The sequence below is a fragment of the Epinephelus moara genome, chromosome 12, assembly GCF_006386435.1.
Source record: "Epinephelus moara isolate mb chromosome 12, YSFRI_EMoa_1.0, whole genome shotgun sequence".
In the NCBI taxonomy this organism is placed as follows: domain Eukaryota; kingdom Metazoa; phylum Chordata; class Actinopteri; order Perciformes; family Serranidae; genus Epinephelus; species Epinephelus moara.
In genome coordinates this window covers 40,368,785-40,387,259 of record NC_065517.1, presented here as the reverse complement: position 1 = coordinate 40,387,259, position 18,475 = coordinate 40,368,785, and the positions used below count along the sequence as shown (strand labels likewise).

General features: G+C 39.8%; 2 protein-coding genes across 2 annotated transcripts in view; one reads left to right on the top strand and one right to left on the bottom strand.

The window, feature by feature from the left end:
* Window positions 1-18,475, top strand: part of LOC126398252 (MAM domain-containing glycosylphosphatidylinositol anchor protein 2-like) — a 338,561-nt gene that overhangs the window by 72,029 nt on the left and 248,057 nt on the right. The gene's annotated exons all lie outside the window — the stretch shown is intronic.
* LOC126398305 (low choriolytic enzyme-like) lies at window positions 5,300-8,724 on the bottom strand. Its single transcript, XM_050057528.1, has 8 exons — window positions 8,580-8,724; window positions 8,413-8,431; window positions 8,263-8,325; window positions 7,944-8,090; window positions 7,730-7,847; window positions 5,787-5,965; window positions 5,616-5,697; window positions 5,300-5,522 (listed from the first exon to the last, which is right to left on the bottom strand). The coding sequence occupies exons 1-8, from the start codon at window positions 8,649-8,651 to the stop codon at window positions 5,381-5,383; spliced, it is 822 nt and encodes a 273-aa protein (XP_049913485.1). The 5' UTR covers window positions 8,652-8,724; the 3' UTR covers window positions 5,300-5,380.

The following is an 18,475-nucleotide window of genomic DNA, read 5'->3' as shown; positions in this document are numbered from 1 at the left end:
GAGAGTTGTTGACTAGAGATGATGCGCCGTCTCATGGTGGTCACTTCCTGTTGACGTTACAGATCAGAAGCACAGAGAGTTGTTAACTAGAGATGATACGCCGTCTCATGGCGGTCACTTCCTGTCAACGTTACAGATCAGAAGCACAGAGAGTTGTTGACTAGAGATGATGCGCCGTCTCATCTAGTTGCATTGGCGTGAATCGGCAGATTTTATAACGTTGCAGAAAGGCGCATTGCAAGTAGTTGCCTGTTTCAACTTGTTTCGTCGCAAATCTTTGGTCTGAACTGGGCTGAAGTTTCTTTGGACAAAATAGGGAAGGAAGGGAAGGAAGAAGGAGGGATGAAGGGACGGACAGACAAATGAAGCTGTGAAAAAAAAAACTGTTTTTATTCAAATATAACGACAGTCCATTTTAAGATGGTCTGACCCATGCATTTTGAAATTAAGCACATTCCCTTGTACTTTTACTTTTGGTACTTAGATACAGTAAATATCAGATACTTTAAGACGTTTACTCGAGTAATATTCTAACAGGCGACTTTAACTTCTACCGAAGTCATTTTTACTCAAGTTTTCAGTTCCTTCATCCACCACTGAAATATGTTCAGCACAGACCCTCATTTCACTCCCTCCTCAGGCTTCCTGTGGATCTTTAAAAAGACGACTGATCTAAAAATAAGGCCTTAATTATTATTAAATGTCTTAAATAAATCTTCAAAAGTCTAAAAATGCTAACAAATGGGAAGTAGGATTTTATGAATCGTTTTTTTCTGATGTTGCATTGTAAAATCTCAAAATAATTGCTAACATCTATTTTTTATTGTTATTATTTATTTATTTATTTATTTATTCAAATTTTGGTTTGTACATAGGGTGCCTGCTTTACCCACTGACCTACTGGGCGTCCCTTAAAATGATTTCTTCTGTTGTCTTAGTGTTTACAATGAGATGATGATCATAAATATTCACACTCCTATATGTAGATATAAGTTACTGGCTGCTGTTATCGTTCCTTCTCTCCATACTGATCGTGAAAAGGTCCCTTTCTGGTTTAAATGTAGGAGAGTGAGGACAATACCCAGACAGTGCTTGTCCTGTGCAATAAGGCGTTCCTGTATTCATTCAGTGAGGTCGACACATGAAGGGCGTTTTTTTAGTGCAAAATTCCCTGTTTATGCTTCAGACATTGTTTATTCGCTGAGCTGCAAAAGGGAAAGAAACAAACTAGAGGAATTTTGCACTGAAAGACTAAAAGGCTAATTTTCCCTTCTCAGTTTTTACAGACTTGCAGTCAGACATGTAAACACGTCTAAACAGATTTTTTTTCCCAGGAAGGTCAAAAGCCTACCTTACTCACAGACAACTCTGAAACAGTCTCCAAGGTTGGACTGGCTGAGACGGCAGCACCGCTCACAGAGAACCTATTAATTTCCTATTGGTCGGGTATTAGGCAGCTCACGCAGTGAACTGAGCAGAGCTGTGTGTTGAAGCTTATCGTGTTTGAAGAGAGGCAGGTACACTGATCTGTGTTAATAACGTGGCAGTAAGAGCCGTTCAGCCGGCCAGCGGTTACGGCCTGCCAGCATATTACCGGTGACATCACAGATCAGACCGTGTTTAGCCCACGCTCGGCCTACACTCATTAGACCAGACGTCCTACAGGAGACCCTGCTGGTCACATACACACTGTCCTTTAAATGGGGTCAGAGAGCATCTGTAAGAGCCCTACAGGCAGCGCTTTAAAGCTGTTATCAGATGACAGTAACGCTAGGTAATATTCTGTAGATCAGGCCTCCACTCCATGCTTTAATGTTTTATAAGGCTTTAGTAACACCCAAACCAAGGGAGGCACACCAGCGTACAATCAAAGGAAAGATAAAATATTCCATTCGATGTGTTTCAGTTTACATCAGCCTCACAGTCCGGAGAGATGACTCTCATTAGACTCCAGCTTCATTGAACATTCACTGATTTTTTAGCCACAGTGTGTTGCGGTGGTGGCCTGTTTGTACTTCAGTCATAGGATCCCTGGCTCATTGGCAATCTTACTTTAATCAGGATTTGCAGAAATACTCTAATTTCAAGGCGTCCGAGAGTCTCCCGGAGCTTCTTGGAGCATGAACAGAGTCGGAGCGTTAAATATTTCAATAAACAAGTAGATTGTAAATATTTCATGTGCAGAACGATTGATATGAACTGAAACTACTTTATGAAACATTAAAGAGCCTGTGTCCATCTGAACTATACAGATTCACTGGCTCTCTCCGAGCGCTGCTGTGCCACGGCCTCTTTAGCTACATTTAAGCCACAACATTGGAGGAATACATGCAACGCTGTCGTGATTGTTAGTGCGCTCATACATCACGGGAGGAGGGAAATTTGCTTAATAGGAATCTGCTCTCTCTCTCCCAGGCATTCTCCTCCCTTATCTCACCCTGACACTCCCCCGCCACTCCTGTCTCACCCAGCGCTGCTCGCGCTCACTGGGGGTGAATACAGAAGGATAACATTGCGTAGGATTTCAAAGGATGGAAGAAAAAAAAAAAACACAGTCAAGAGTGTGGGATTTGGCCGAGTGAAAAAGTCTCTGCAGTGTTAGGGAGTAGTCGGAGAGGGGTTTATCTTGTGTCCGACCACATCTCTGCCTTTCTGCAGAGAGCCCTGCAAATGCACTGCAGTACTGATCCACTCTGATAAAACACTGTACTCTTCACTTGTGTACAAATCCCAAACTTAATTACTATGAGCCGAAATGGAAATGAACTCAATTATGAAGATATTGCCACATATTTGCCCTTCAGTCTTTTTTGTATCTAATTAAATTCATCTCCGTCTTTTGCCAACATTTCCCAACTTTGTTTTTGGACTGAAAATAATAAGGACTAATAGGAGAAAGTGTAGTAATAACAAATATGAAACTTTTTTTTTCCAACAGGATTTCACTGCTTACATACAAAGCTGTTTCTAATTAATGAAGATAAATGGATTCTCTTGTAACAGTCAGAATCAGACAGGATCTTTGTTGCTGTCATTTATTTTTGTTTCTGTAGACACTAAATTAATAATTTGGGTGTTCTTTAAATTTGCTGAGTCACAATGAGCATCACAGTATTAAAGGCACAAATTAGCACTTTGTGTTTTTTCCACTGGCACTGCAGTTAGTCTGTAAAGTTGGCAGCACAGGCCAAGATGCCTTGACGTGAAGCGCCTAAAGCCCAGATCAGACCGAAACTTTTTCAGAACATTGCAGAGAAAAGCTGCAGCACTGTTACCCGGACCATCTTAGCTTGACTCAAGCTGGCTGACGTTGTCACCTGTGACTCAGCTTGTCAAGTCGCCAGCAGCTGGTTTCAGAACATCGGGTATGTCACCTGTTCGTACAGCCAATCAACTTGTACAGAAGTCCAGCCTGTACTGGCCAAGTGAGTTACAAACTTTCTGCAGACGGCATGCTTGCACTCTCTTGACAACAGCCCTCCGTCCCTGCCGAGCCTGAATTGGTCTCATTTTCATCCCCACGCAAACGGTGCTGGTTATTTCAATGATTGTGGTGTATTCATCAGGGATATGACTCATCTGAATCTGAGGTCGTTTTGTTTATATTTTTCGCTGTTTCATCACTACTAGAAATGCAACTGTAGCAAGTCTCTCACTATCACTATCCTCAGTGGCATTTTAAGAAGCTACTGAGTATATTTAGCTACAAATTAGCCTGAACAGCTGGAAAGTTAAATTGAAGGTACAGAGAGTAGTTGCTATGACGATGACACACCGTCTTGTCTAGTTGTATTGGTGTAAACTGGCAGATTTTCAGAACCGTGCAGACTGGCGCATTGCAAGTAGTGGCAAAGTTTCAACTTGTCTTGTTGCAAGTCTTTGGTTTGAACTGGGCTTTTATACCATTTCATTGCTATTCTGTTGCTATGGTAACAGCTTTGGTCCCTGTTTACTTCCTGCCAGCTACTCCAGTACCCAGCATCCCGACAGGAAACACACTTGGACCCATTTAGATTGTTTACTTACTTTACTACTAGTCTTCACGAGTCAACACCTCCCAGAATGCAACTCCAGAGTGTCTTTTGTAGGGATGTCACATGAACAGATACTTCAGTACCAAGTTGGTGCCAAAATTCTGAAAGGGTAATGGTTGCAAATCTTCTGGAACTGACAGGGCAGCATACATGTGTTTAAGTGTTCTAGGCTGCCATTAAATGCCAAAGAAAGAAAAACATCAACATGTGGACAGCTTTGCTTCGACTCCTCGAAAAGATACGTGCTTTTTCTTGAGGCTAGTGTATTTTTAAAATTCTTTCCAATAGAGGTGCCACACATGTACACTCTCCTACAAATTTAAGCAGCATTATGAGGCACTGAGTGCTGCACGTATGCGTTTTTTTTTTCGGTCGCTGAGAGTTAATAAATGTTAAACTTTANTGGACAGCTTTGCTTCGACTCCTCGAAAAGATACGTGCTTTTTCTTGAGGCTAGTGTATTTTTAAAATTCTTTCCAATAGAGGTGTCACATATGTACACTCTCCTACAAATTTAAGCAGCATGATGAGGCACTGAGTGCTGCACATATGCGGTTTTTTTTCGGTCGCTGAGAGTTAATAAATGTTAAACTTTAGCTAAAACGCAGCGCTCGTCACGTCACTTTTTACCGAGCCGTCCAGTCACGGGAGGGCTTAATCAAAAAGCCCAACCGTCACATGTTACATGTACATGTGCTGAACAACAACAGCAATGGAGGAGAAATATGTCGAAATACTGTAGGTTATAAATTGATATATATGTTTCCTCACCCACAAATCTAATGAACCCTCAGAGACCGGAACTTTGCATTCAAGGTGAATCATCAATGATTTATAATATATTTTAAGCGAAATTAAATTTTTAATAGGGATGGGAATCACCAGAGGATCCACGATACGATATTATCACAATACTCTAGTATTATATATACAATATTACTGCGGTTGTTGCGATATGATATATATGTTATTGCCACACAAAAATATCGCGATACTATGCTGTATCGATTTTTTCCCCCCACCCCTAGTATTTGATAAGTTAGGATTGAGAATGTGCCGGATATGCCTCGTCTTTCATTATGTCTGTTAAACCTCATGTGTCCAGTTCGTAATGCTTCTTACCATTACGAGTTTGTACTCTCCAAATTAGTACATTTTCTTTAACACCAAACATTGGATAAAACTCAGATCTGTCTTTTTGTGTCGAACACAAAACTACTACACATACTGTGCAGTCAAATCAATGACAGAAGACAAAATATGAATGATGGCTGACCACTTTATTGTCATACAGTCACATGGACGTCAGGTATGATGTCAGAATGCAAACACACTGTAGTGATCTTCTATCCAAGGTAACGCCAGCACTTGTAGAGCTTGTTGACTCTGAGAATGTCGATTCTGGACAGTCCGTCGTTTTCGCCGATGGGAACAGACGAGTCAGGGATCGGGGTTATGGTCTCTGCTCCATACTTTCCAAAGGCCGTTCTACAGAATCATTAAAACAAATATTTCACAAATGAGTTGCTGGAACAGAATTATGTCCAACATTGACTTCATTGATTCAGTAACGTCTTTCACCTTCCGTAGTGCATCACAGAGGAGTAGTCATACGGAGTGTTGAGGTTATTTGTGTCCTTGATTTTGAAGTTGTAGACGAAATCTGGTGAACATAAAGATCAATATGGTGACAGACGAGAAAATAAAACAGTCTGAATCAACCAATCCGAAACGACGCTGCGGGGTTCTTACATTCTTTCACGTTGTCCCAGTTGATCCTGATGTGCTGGTCACGGTCGCTTCGAGTGTGTTCGTGGTAGAAACCCAGCGCATGCAGCAGCTCGTGCTGGATGATGGTTTGTTTTATGCAGCTGTACCTCTGCAGTGACACCACCTGCTTGTCTCCGATACGACCCAGCATAGAGAAGCAGCTAATGGTTAAGAAAAGAGTTGAACAGAGATGGAGATGATTGATATGCAACATGCAACTCCACATTTGATTAATAAATTCACATAATTTACATGATCAGCGACCCTGTGTGTACATGCTTAAATAATTAGCTTTCTGATGATGTTTGGGGAGTTAATTAATTTATTTTTTTGGGTTAGCATAGCTGGGAGCTGAGTCGTTTCAATTACAGATACATCGTTTGAACAACAGGCAGAAACAGCTGCTTTGAAGCCAAACCTGCAGTTTACTGTTCTGTTGTTTTGTTCTTCTAAAGCTCTTGTTGTGGAGAGGTCACGGAGAAGGCCGCCAAATGTTTGGGTAGCATTTCAACCAGCTAGAGGGAGGAGGGCCGGATTAAAAAAAAAAAGCACTTCCTGCTGTAGTTAAAGGCAAGAATGATGCTGCAAGATGGATTTAGCAGTGTTAACCTGTGAGTCTGGATGGATATGAGACAAAGGAACAAAACCCCCAAACTGAAAGATGCAAAATGATTAGAGTCATTCGTCAATTTTCATGTGCTTCTTTGTAGTTGTATTGCGTCTCTTTGTGGTCGTTTTGTGTCTGTTTGTAGCCGTTTAGCATCTCTTTGTACTGACACTCCTTTGCACAGACCTCATTACACAAAATATAATAGGAAACCACCAAAGAAAGCCTGAGATGCAGAGCTGTTCTGCTGTCAAAGCGATTTAAATAGCTTTACTAATGTTACTGTGTTTGAATGAAATCTCTCTCTGGCCTCAGTATGCTGAGCAGCTGTGATATGAAGGGGACAAAAATAAACAAACACTGAATTGGATTTGCTTTGTAGATATTAAATATGTTAAAGGGTAACTTCGGTTTTTCTGAACTTGGACTGTATTTTCTCATGTTTTTGTCTAATGACTAATGGGAACAACAATTTTTGGAATTGGTCCAGTATTGAGTGAGACTGCTGAAAGCAGCACCACATTAACAGGCTGCAGTTTCACCACACAGGGCATTTGTGCACCATCAGTTTACGTCCAGTAAAAGTGTTTGTTTTTGCCACTGACAGGCTCAGATCTGACAACATCATGGAAAGGATCCCAACAGAGATAGAGCTGTTTGTTAAAGAGTAAGATCCCTTATGTTCAACCACAAACAGAGTTGGGTATTGTTTGAACAGTGGAAAGACGAACCAAGACAGTTTGTGAGTTTTATTTTGTTTCTGTTGACTTTGAATGAGGTGTGTTTTATGATGATAAACTTGCTGTTTATTTGAATTGAGTCTGGTGGGTTTGGTGAGAGGGATTTTGGGACTGTTTCTGGTTAAACAAAAAGAACCTTCCTCTTTAACAAGGTCTATCTCTGTAGGGATCTTTACCATAATGCTGTCAAACACTTATAATAATCTGAGCCTATCAGTGGCAAAAACAAACACTTTTAGTGGTCGTAAATTGACGGTGCACAATTGCCCTTTAATGTTACATTGCAGCCTGTTTCACTGCTGTGGACTGCAGCAGTATCCTTCTATATTGCACCAGTTTAAAAAGCTGTTGTCTAGTAAGTAACCCTTTAGTAACCCTTTAACCATCGCTTTAAACAGAGGCTCTGGGCTCCTTTTTTAACTACACGATACCCATTACACTAGATAAGCGTAGATAAGTATTTTTTCTGATCACTTTCCCTTAACGCATGAATTATCTTTGTCACACTAATTTTATTTACACTACTAGTCCTGTATTTTTCACCTTCACATGCAGGTTTGCTGTAGTCATTGACTCACCCGTATCTTGGTTGAATGCTTAAGTACGCTCTCTCAGCTGCACGTGGAATGAAGCGGATGCAGGTTTTGTATTCAAAGTCCTTCATGGCACGTAAAATCTCACTCCTCTCGGTGTTGTCTGCAGTTGTGCATGAAAGGACTTTATCAGTAACATCACAGATTCACTGTGTGAAAGAGACGTCAATATGCAGAGTCCTTAAATAGTAAAACATACCGTATTTTTCGCTTATAAGGTAAGGGATTTCAACATTCCCGTTGGCCGACTTCTGCCACAGACAGCTATACGCTTTATTCATGCACTTCATAGCAGTCCTGGTTTTTGGTATCAGTATGTCTCCCTCCAGCAGGAAATTATTAGATACTGTTTGAAAAAAAGAGAAAATATGCATTTAATCTAACTGGCAAAAACATCAGTAAAATCAAAGCATGAAATCCAGCTCCACTAAATATGTTTTCTATTATTGAATATAGGAAGTCAGCACTAATATTGAAATCGGTGTTCCCACGCTCTAATATCATTATTGAATACTCACCATTGTTCATCTTCAGAATGGTTGCGGTAAAGTCCTCCGTGTCAGGAGCATCAGCTAAGATCTCTAAATGGAGGCAAAACATAAGTCACACATTTTGTTTTCACAATGACACACTGTGTTAAATCGACGCACTGAGGTTTGGTCACTCACCATCATCAGCACCATGATCCTGTGGGAACAAAGGAAACAGTGAGCTATTGTGCTTTATTTTTAAAATCAGTCTAATCATCAGCCTGGACAAAGATGGTATGGGAAACATGTCATTCATTACACACAGTGTGCACACAGGCTGTTATATTTAGTGAGTAATATCTTACAGTGCCATCATGAGCCGTGCAGAGGCCCATCAGCAGCAGCAGGAGAAGAGAAACCACAGCTCTGGGGTCCATTTTTGTGCTGATGCTTAAGACGTCGTTTCGGAGACTTCACTCAGCTCACCGGGGACTGATGCTGAATCCCAGTCGGTGCTGAGTTTATATGCAGCCTGTCAGCTTGTGTCTGTGTACAGAGATTAGCGGTAGGTGTTCAGTGGGCTCCGTCTTAGACACACGGCTGATGGGAGTGCCCGGCCCACCCTGGCCCAATGTTGCCACACAGGGATAATCTTATTCTGAGGGGGATTACAATGACCACAGGCTGCTGTCAGCTCACTTAGCATCAGATTTCAGATGGCCTTTTTTAACCAGCGGGGAGTCTGCGCCAGAGATCTGGGCCTGTCCCTAAGTTTTATTCTAAAAATAACAGATACACCATTTAGAACAAACAATGCCATGTTGCTGATATTTGCAGGCACTGAGGGGAAGTGGTAATGTGGCTTTAAAGGGACAGTTCACCCCAAAATCAAAAATACATATGTTTCCTCTTACCTGTGGTGCTGTTTATCAGTCTGGATTGTTTTGGTGTGAGTTGCTTAGTGTTGGAGCTATCAACCATAGAGATATCTGTCTTCTCTCGACTATAATAAGAATAAATAATTACCGTATTTATATAGTACCTTTCAAAACATCGACAGAATAAAACTAACTAAGAGCCAAACACCAGGTACAGAATAAAAACCGATCAATAAAAATGTCATAAAACATAGGTAAAATCACAGAAAAGCAATTCTTAAAAAGTGGGTTCTTAAAAGATGAGACAGAGTTTGCAGCCCTGATCTCCTCAGGCAGGTCATTTCAAAGTCTAGGAGCTCTGACTGCAAAGGCTCTATCACCTTTGTCAATTAATCTAAACCTGAGAACGATAAGGAGCGACACATCTGAGGATCTCATGGTGTGAGAGGAGACGTAGGGCAACAACAGATCAGATAAGTAACTTGGAGTGAGGCCTCTCGGGGCTTTCTAAGTAATCAATACTACCTTAAATGTATTCTAAAAGCAACAGGTAGCACGGGTAAGGAAGCCAGGATCAGTTTCCTCGTCAAAATCCTGGCAGCAGAATTTTGGATTAGAGGGATTTTTTTCTTGTCAGAGACCAAGGAATTATAGCAGTCTAATCTAGTAGTTAATGAAGGCTCAGGTAACAGCTTCCAGAATTGTGGTGGAAAGAAATGGTCTAATCTTTGAAATGTTTCTGAGATGATGAAAGCAGGATTAAACCATTGATTTGACGTGTTTGTCTTAGATTAGGTTTTGACCGAAAATGGGTCACTGGGTGGGACATTGGACCAAGGTTGTCTGACATTTAGGAATTTGCACCATCTTGACCTATGATCATTATCTCCGTTTTATCAGCATCTAGCTGCGTTAATTAACGTTCACTTGCGGATGTCATGAAGGTAGTTTAGCAGGGTGACAGCCTTTAGGGAGTTGTTTGCAGGATCACAGCTTGGATAGATCTGAGTATCATCTGCATAAAAGTATAAACTAATATTATGCCTATGTATGAGGTGGCCAAGAGGAAGCATGTAAATGGAAAAGAGTATTGGGCCGAGCACTGAGCCCTGGGGCTCCCCACAGTGGATATAATGGAGCTAGATGGCACTCGGCTTGTGGTGTTCAATACGTAAAAAAAAAAAAAAAAAACAACAACAATGTCTCTTTCCTGAAATTATAACCCGCTTACTTGATAATCCACAGACCCTGTAAGCAGTTGCATGTAGGGGCTATTTACTTTCTACCGAACCACACCCACCAACCGTATCACCATGCAAAAGGAAGTGTGCACCTTCTCAAGGAAGACAGACTTGTGCTCATGACAGTGCAAGATGTAAATATTAATAGCATCTTTCTCAGCTAAGCTGTAATGTTAGCTAACTTAGTGCAAGGTGAGCTACATGTAGCAGTAGATGCATGTCTCCTGTCGTGCATGATGTGGTTGGCAGGTGTAGTTTATTAGGGAATTAATAGTTGACAATTGGCAACTGTTTTGGAAAATTGTTTCAGTCACTTTCCAAGAAAAAAAGTCAATTATCAGCTCGTTCCAACTTCTCCGATTTTAGCTTTTGCTTTCTTCTTTGTCATATATACTAGTTCATTAAATAGCTTTGGGTTTTGGACACAGCACTTAATATACTTAATATTTCTCTTGCTACTATTGTTATTTTTATCTTTACATTTATAGTATTTATTACTGCTACTATTACTACTAGTTATTACTTAGAGGTAATGACAAATGAAATAACAAACAACAGGAGAATACGATAATTGTAAATCTATAAATTTTGTCTTCCTTGTCTTCCTTTGTTTTGGTGCTGCAACCTGAATGGCTTTTGCCTTTTCAGTTCTTCTTACTTTAATGCTCTTGACATACACTCCACCTTTTGGACCAATGGTTGAACAAAACAAGTGATGTTAAGATGTTGCTTTGGCCTCTGGGAAAATGTGACATTTTGTTTAATTAATGAAGAAAATAAACAACAGATTAATTGATGATAGAAATGACTAATAGCTGCAGCCCTGAACCTAAAAGGGTTCACACAAAGTTTTCAGGACAACAAATAGAACACATGCTTAATATTCACTTTCACAACAGTCCTTCTTAATACTATAAAAGTAATGATTATTATGATAATGATAATGAGGGTTTGTAGAAAATTGTTTGGGCAGGGAACAAGACAGAGGAGATATAAAATGAGCTTATCCCATTCTGGTAAACATCCGCTGTAGTTGTTTATATACTGTGATTACATAATTATTCGTCAGCTCTGTAGTTTCTTTTTATCCCCAAAATCTTGTTCATACCATATTTTGATATCAACATTTCTTAAATTAATTGCATGAATTTTCAAAAAGTGAAAAATAAACTGTTATTTTGAAGTAAAAAATCCAAATAATGATTAGATTTCTGTTTGCTGAGGGAACTGCACCACCACTTTGAACGTCTCTTTGGTTTGAAGCTGCAGCGCTGCGATTCCCCTCACTGCTGTGTTTTTCCTCAAGCTAGAAAAATTCATTTCATTATGCCAAAGAGCAACTTATTTCACTGCTGGTATCAGTACAAACTTGCTTTTTGATGCATGTACGAGCACTTTAAGAGCTTGATCACTACCAACTCCAGACGCTATCAGTGCATCTCTTTACAAAAACCTAATTTCCTATTAAACTAAACAGCCACTGTGGCCTTTACAACCCTTTAGATTGCACAAAGAGCTTCTTGGTTTACACTGGGTGTGACCTATTGTTATGAGGCTCCATTTAAAATGTGTTGTTCCAAATAATAATAATGGCTCAATTAGTGGCTGGCTGTAAAGTCTTGGATTCATTATTGAGGCTCTGCTGCTGCTGCTGCTGCTGCTGCTGCTGCTGCTGCTGCATCAGTGATGATCTCAGCTGGAAAGACCGGGCCTTGGCCACCAGACTGTGATGAACAAAAAAAACTGCCTTCTAAAAAGTCCAAATCTAGAAATGGGCTGTTTAGAAAGATGAGTATTCAGATTTATTGGATGCCTCGCTAATAAATCATCAGCTCCCAGTGGATTGTTTACTGGAGAAGAGGGATGCTGTCTGGCTTCATAGCGCCATAAACAGTTTTAGGATCTGATTTCGCATGTCAAGGCTGGCAGCTTCAAACGGAGATTCCATCACGGCAACCTTTATATGATGTGGCCCTCCGCTGTACATCACAATAATGTGGCATTTATTATCGGGGAACAAAAATTGCACTCTGTGTGTATGTGTGCGTTTGTATGTGGATTAAAGAGAGATGGACTGCAGGTGCTGTATGTGTAAACTCCTTTAACTGCGAGCCCAGTAAAGCCCCATGGATTTGTGACTTTTACAATGTTTGCATCATGCATTTTGCACATGCATGGGTATATATATGTGTGTGTGTGTGTGTGTATGTGTGTGTCCTGTATGCCCATGCCTGTCCAATTCGGGTGATCCGCGTGGGTGCACAGGTAATCCAATTTGTGTTTTAGAGACACAGCGCAGCACGAGTAATGCTCAATGATGTATGACCCATCCATTCGGTTGAGCTTTATTCCTAATGCCCCTCCAACTGCAGGGAGAAGTAGATCTTATTCAATTGGCTGTCAGTCTGCAGCTACCCACATTTATATTTTTATTTCTCTCCAAGCATCTGCACTTTGTTAAGTGGAGGAGAAGCCTCACAAAAACCATCAGTTGTCAGTAAAAGTATAGTGCAAGAATTTCCCGGTGTCATATTTGGCTTTAGCCTATTTTTCATTTTTTCCATATGTCTTCCTATGCTTTTATTTTTGACGAGTTCAGCTGGCTTAAACTTCAACTATGATTTCAAATTCAGCAGCATTTAGATTTCACTTTTTGTCTGTTATTTAATGTACCATAAAACTTTAATTAAAGGCCGAGTCCCAATTAAACGCCCAGTCCTTTATACTAGCTGGTTGAAGCTACACCTTTTGACAAATAAATACCTGTCTCAATTAGAGGCCTGGTCTGGTTGCCAAGCAGTTGATTTTTATAGACGTTCTTTGGATATATAAAACCAGATTGTAGACTACCCACTTGAGATCATTTAAAGGTTTAAACTTATCAATATGGAGATGCTGCACATTGTTGGCTTGATTGATTTCATGTTACTGAAACCATGAGCACCAGAGAAGACTCTAAGTCATTAAAATTTACTTGCAGGAAGAGTAAACAAGTGTTGACATCCCTACCTCTAAAGCTGTCTTAAAGTCAGCATATGTGTCCGTTCCTCGATTACCCAGTGAGTTATTCATATTCCTTTAGTCCGTAAAGGTCCTCAGATCAAAAGAATCAAACGTGTTTTTCATAAAAATTAATACACGTTATGAAAATTGTTTTAACAGGATAAAGTGGTGTTGTGTCGGTGAGCCAGGTGCCTCGAAACGAGTATCATAACATAACACATAAATTATATCTTATTCAAAGCGTGATTTTTATGAAGGTAATTCATACTGTAGTCTAGTAGCCAGCCCATTGTGAACCCGGAAATGTTGAGTACACCAAAGTTTTATTGCAGAAATGTGAAGTATGGGTCCCCAGCATACAGAAACTGCCGGATGCTAATTTTCATATGTTGAGCAATTTGCATAATTAGCACAATTAGCATAATTAGCAAAATCGTCCAGATTGACAATAGATTTTGCACTGTGTGACCAGTTTCTACAATATTGGAGTGGTTTAAGAGGTTTTATTATTTTATTATTTTTTATTAATTTCGGCCAAAATTTTAGGTTATTTTCATGTTTCATTTCTATTTTAATCTCAACATGTTGAAATAAATTCCGCCATGTTGAGATTTAAGTTGGAATTATATTTTAACTCTTTAAAATTCACCTTGCAAATATTTTTTTTCATTAATATATCGCCTTAATATTCATACAAAAGTCAGTCAAAGGATTTAATGTTGACATTACTTGTGTTTTCACATTAAGATAAAAAGTTGACAGAGTTATAATGACAGTATTGTTCAATACATTGTGAATTTCTAGTCAGATCCATTTTGTGGGTGAATCTGGTAATTAGTTACCATTATTTTAAAATTTCAGATTCTTCTTTTTTAAAAATTCAGACTTCTTGTGGTTTGATAAGGAAAGGATTTAAAAACAGTCGATATTCAGTGTGTTATTGCTGCTTTCTCAAGTTGTTGTGGAGGATTATTTAACCATTCGACTCTAGGGTTAAGTACTTTGAAAACAAAGAGAGGTGGTTTGATCAGGTCGAAATGTCGGGAAAGAAGTGTCTGTTTGCACCATGCAGTGGCAAAGATGGGGACTTTAAAATATCTGGATCCAAAGGAATCACTACTCTGCTAATCAAGAGCTCGGAGCTCGGAGACACAGCCATACCTGAGACTTTGTCAAACATTATTGCAAGAACAAAAACAAAACTTTGGTGTACTCAACATTTCTGGGTTCACCTAGTTGGCTACTAGACTGCTGGTACAAAAAACAATTTGATCATATTCCTGAACAGTTTTGTGTGAAAGGAATTAAAGGCCTGTTTCAAATATAAGCCTGATAAATTCAGTGATTTAAGCAAATAATAGCCCGGGCTACTAATTGAGGTTTTATGGCATGGATGATTATTGGGGTAGCACTGTTCACATATATTTTTAAATACCCCGTGAGAGAAAGGCAGCATAATATGTTTTATTTTCAGCACAGGTATTGCTCATCTGAAACTGTTACATGTCGGGATTTTCTAAAATTTAAAATAGAATAAAAATCATCATCATCGTAAAGCAAAATATGACGTGCTTACGTACCATAGCCCCAAAAACTTTCAACCAATAATATCTTAACAAACAACAACAACAAAAAAAAAAACAACAACAAAAAAACAAAACAAAACAGCAGCCGCACACTCAACCAATAATATCTTAACATCCGCCCATCAATCAGTCTGCAACTTTTAGCTGCACAGAGCTGAGATTAAATTAGCTGGCTAACAATCATTCGGAAATCACGATACTGAAGCTAGATACTTTAGAAATGAAAGTTTGGCCCCTCCTCCCTGGTTCAGCGGCTCCTCTGAAATGTATGCTCATGTTCTTGCGCCTGGTTGCTACAGTTTTTTTAAATTTTTTTTATTGAGTCCCGCCCTCACACACTGCACGCTGTTATTGGCTGGGGCCCACACACTACTGCCCAAAGGTTGACGCCCAGAAACATCTCGTGCACAGCAATATTAGAAAATAGAGACAGAGGGTGGGATCTCTGCAGATACAGACACCGCCACACTCTTCTAATGGGTCATATGTGATGATTGAGAGGGATTACATTTGTAAAGGGTAGGTGCAATAGGCTAAGGCTTCAGCCTACACCTCTGTGGTCAGCTTCACTTGCTTTGGTTCGTCACTACTTAAAAAAGTAATGACTTATTATCGTCATCAGTGTTATGATTATTACTATTTCTTTTTTTTTCTTGTGTGTATTAGGTATGAGTTGGAAATGACCGAATAAAACTAGATTTTTAAAGAAAATCCTTCTCAAGTTAAAAGAGATAAAAGTTCTTTTCAACAGCCCAACGTGCACAGCCGCACCATGGCGCCACGTCTGACATTTTCAGAGGCACAATTTGCAGGTTTATATGATGGGACTGGCAGGAGTGGAGGAGAACTTCATATGATGATAATGTTGTTTGAAACGTTGTCACCCACAGACCATAACAATATGCTTCTTTTAGGCTGTGCAAGTACAAAGATTATTTTGTGAATCTAAGAAAATAAGACAAAACCTTTTCTTTTGGGAACGATATATAGCAGGGTGTTCTAATACAGTGCAAGGAAGTCAAGATCCAAACCTCATAATGTTCAGTTTGTGTCCTACAGCCTATTATGTATTGTCAGTTTTCAAAGTTGGACACGTTTAACATACAGACACATTGAACTTGCATTGAAAACACATCTAAAACACAGCTGTCTTTACCAATAATGAAATTAGTTCTAGCACAATGAAGTAAAGGCCGACATTACAAGCAGAGCGTTCATGGCAAATCCTCCCTTTATTATTTACACTTTTTTTTCTACTTCCTGTCCCCAAAAGAGAAATGAGCCTGTGTCTCCCCTGCCAGTACTTTGAATCTTAGCTTGAATGGAGTTGGTGTCATTCTCATGCACATGTGTAGGTGCTCATTAGTGAGCCTGGGTACTTGGTTTTAATAATGTGCACAGTGGAGAAAGCTGAGTCACAGCTGTGAGCTGATCAAAACATGGTCGTGGTGTGTGGCGTTGCTTTGGTCAGACCAGAGCAAACAATGTCAGACAGTGTCTGTAGCCAGTCAGTAGCAGGGTCACTTGCTCCATGCTGTCATCTCTCACACATCTCTCTTTCGTTGTTCTCTCCAGCGATCTTTCTACAGACAGTAAACTATCAATTTGATTGGCTCAGTTGAGTGAAGCTATCGCCGTTTTAAGTGGATTAGCTGCGCCTGTGCTTTGTAACTGTCGGAGAAGATTCTGTTTATTCTCTAAGTTTTTTAGAAATTGATTCATGGGTTTGGATCAAATCAACACTCGATCCAGGCCTGAACCGCGTTACATTAGAGCTGAAAGTATTGACTGTTTGTTTGATTAATTCATTGATTGAATGGTGGATCAAACCGTCGTTTGTCTTTTTTTTTTTAAGCAAAAACTACAAAACATTGGTTCTTGCTTCTGCAATATGTAAAAACTGAGTATCATTGGCTGTTTGTTGGATCATTTAAGACACTTGAAGGCATCACATCAGGCTTTTGAAAGTTAAAATAGGAATTTTTCACCAGTTTCTAGACAATAATTGAAAAATTACCCGGCAGAGCCATCGATAAAATTCCTTAGTTGCAGCCCTACACAAGACTAGGACTAATGAGAGACGAGGACACAAGCTGTAGTTTATTGGAACTTCAGTTTTAAGTCAATGCACCTAAAACAGGACAGGCTAACATTAGCCGCAATACCTAGAAAAGAATACGTTGCAAGGCAGCTGAGCTGTTACTAATAGTTTTCAGTTTCTGATGTAACAGTTCCCTTTGGCATATCTACTACCATATCTATCTACTCTACAGGGCTGCCGTCATTTCAAACTTTTGAAGTGTTGGCCGACGACTGTGTTAAATACAAACGCATTGTACAGATATACATGTTTATCTTTCATTGCCACTTTACTGTTGCCGGATGTAATCCATCTGTATGTTTATTTGGTTAATTATGTAATAATTTGGAACGACTTGTTTGCCCCCTAATACTGGACTAAACATTAGTCGACCAGAAATGTCATTAGTTGGCAAGATTTCATTGGTCGCTTAGTCACAGGAAAAGAAAAAAACACACACAAACATGAATCTCTATCAGGAGCCGTGCCTTGTCAAAATAAATCCAAACCTATATGACTGGAGCATGTGGGACTTTAATGTGAGAAGACAGACACAGGAAGTGTCCACGCTCAGCAGTCAGACAGGAGTCAGGTTAATTTCCAGGGCTGGTACCTGCGGTTATTCCACAGGCTAGTTAATAACATGTCGGGCAGGAAATCCAAAGTGTGGGATCATTTTGAGAAGGTGAAGGACGAACCCAAGGTGATATGTAAACTCATCTTCATTGGTCGACTACAAACATGACGTATCATCTGAAACATGGAAGTAGCTACATGCCCATTAGCCCACAGCGTCATTAACAGGCGGCTCGCTCAGTGTGTGACGTGCACTTGGAGATAAAATATAGGCCTATATTAATGAAGGTTCATTAGTACGGTTTGTATTTCTCTGTAATGTAGCACAGTGTTAACAATGTTACTGATACTATTCTTTCTCACACCTTCAACTCAAACCACCAAAATATATCATTTAATCATTACATTCATATCAGAAACATGCAGGAGACTAGTCCACTGATGGACCCTGATGACGACTGTTGGTCAGCTAGGAAGAGTCTTCGTGGGGGGCAGCCCTACTATTCCAGATTCTTGCGATCAAACTGTAAGAGTCTGAGCCATAAAACTACTACTAATTTTAAAATGTCCTTGTCTGAGATTGGCTTATAATAATTATGTCGATGCACAATAAACAATGTATTATTATGTCTTAATTTATGGGCAAATTGGGATTTGTGGGATAATGCACATACATACAAATGGAGCATCTGAATACTGATTTAGCTGTGATAACCATGGCAGTAATCTAAGCCTCCTATCATCCCTGTCAGCCCTTCACTAGATGTAAAATATATTTCTCATTTCACTGTGACTTCAGCAGTATTAGGAGGTGGATTTGTGTGGTGGGAGGAAGTGGAGCAGATGGGAAGTTTTGGCACATTGTTCCTGAACACCAAACAACAGTGATGGCGTACC

Bases quoted from the DNA above. Each gene is read 5' to 3' on its own strand.
- LOC126398305 (XM_050057528.1), bottom strand. From the start codon at position 8,651: ATGGACCCCAGAGCTGTGGTTTCTCTTCTCCTGCTGCTGCTGATGGGC. The intron at 5,966-7,729 runs GTGAGTCAATGA...CTTAACCATTAG, and splicing joins AGCATTCAACCAAGATACGG to CTGCTTCTCTATGCTGGGTC. The intron at 5,698-5,786 runs GTAAGAACCCCG...TATGTTCACCAG, and splicing joins CTGGGACAACGTGAAAGAAT to ATTTCGTCTACAACTTCAAA.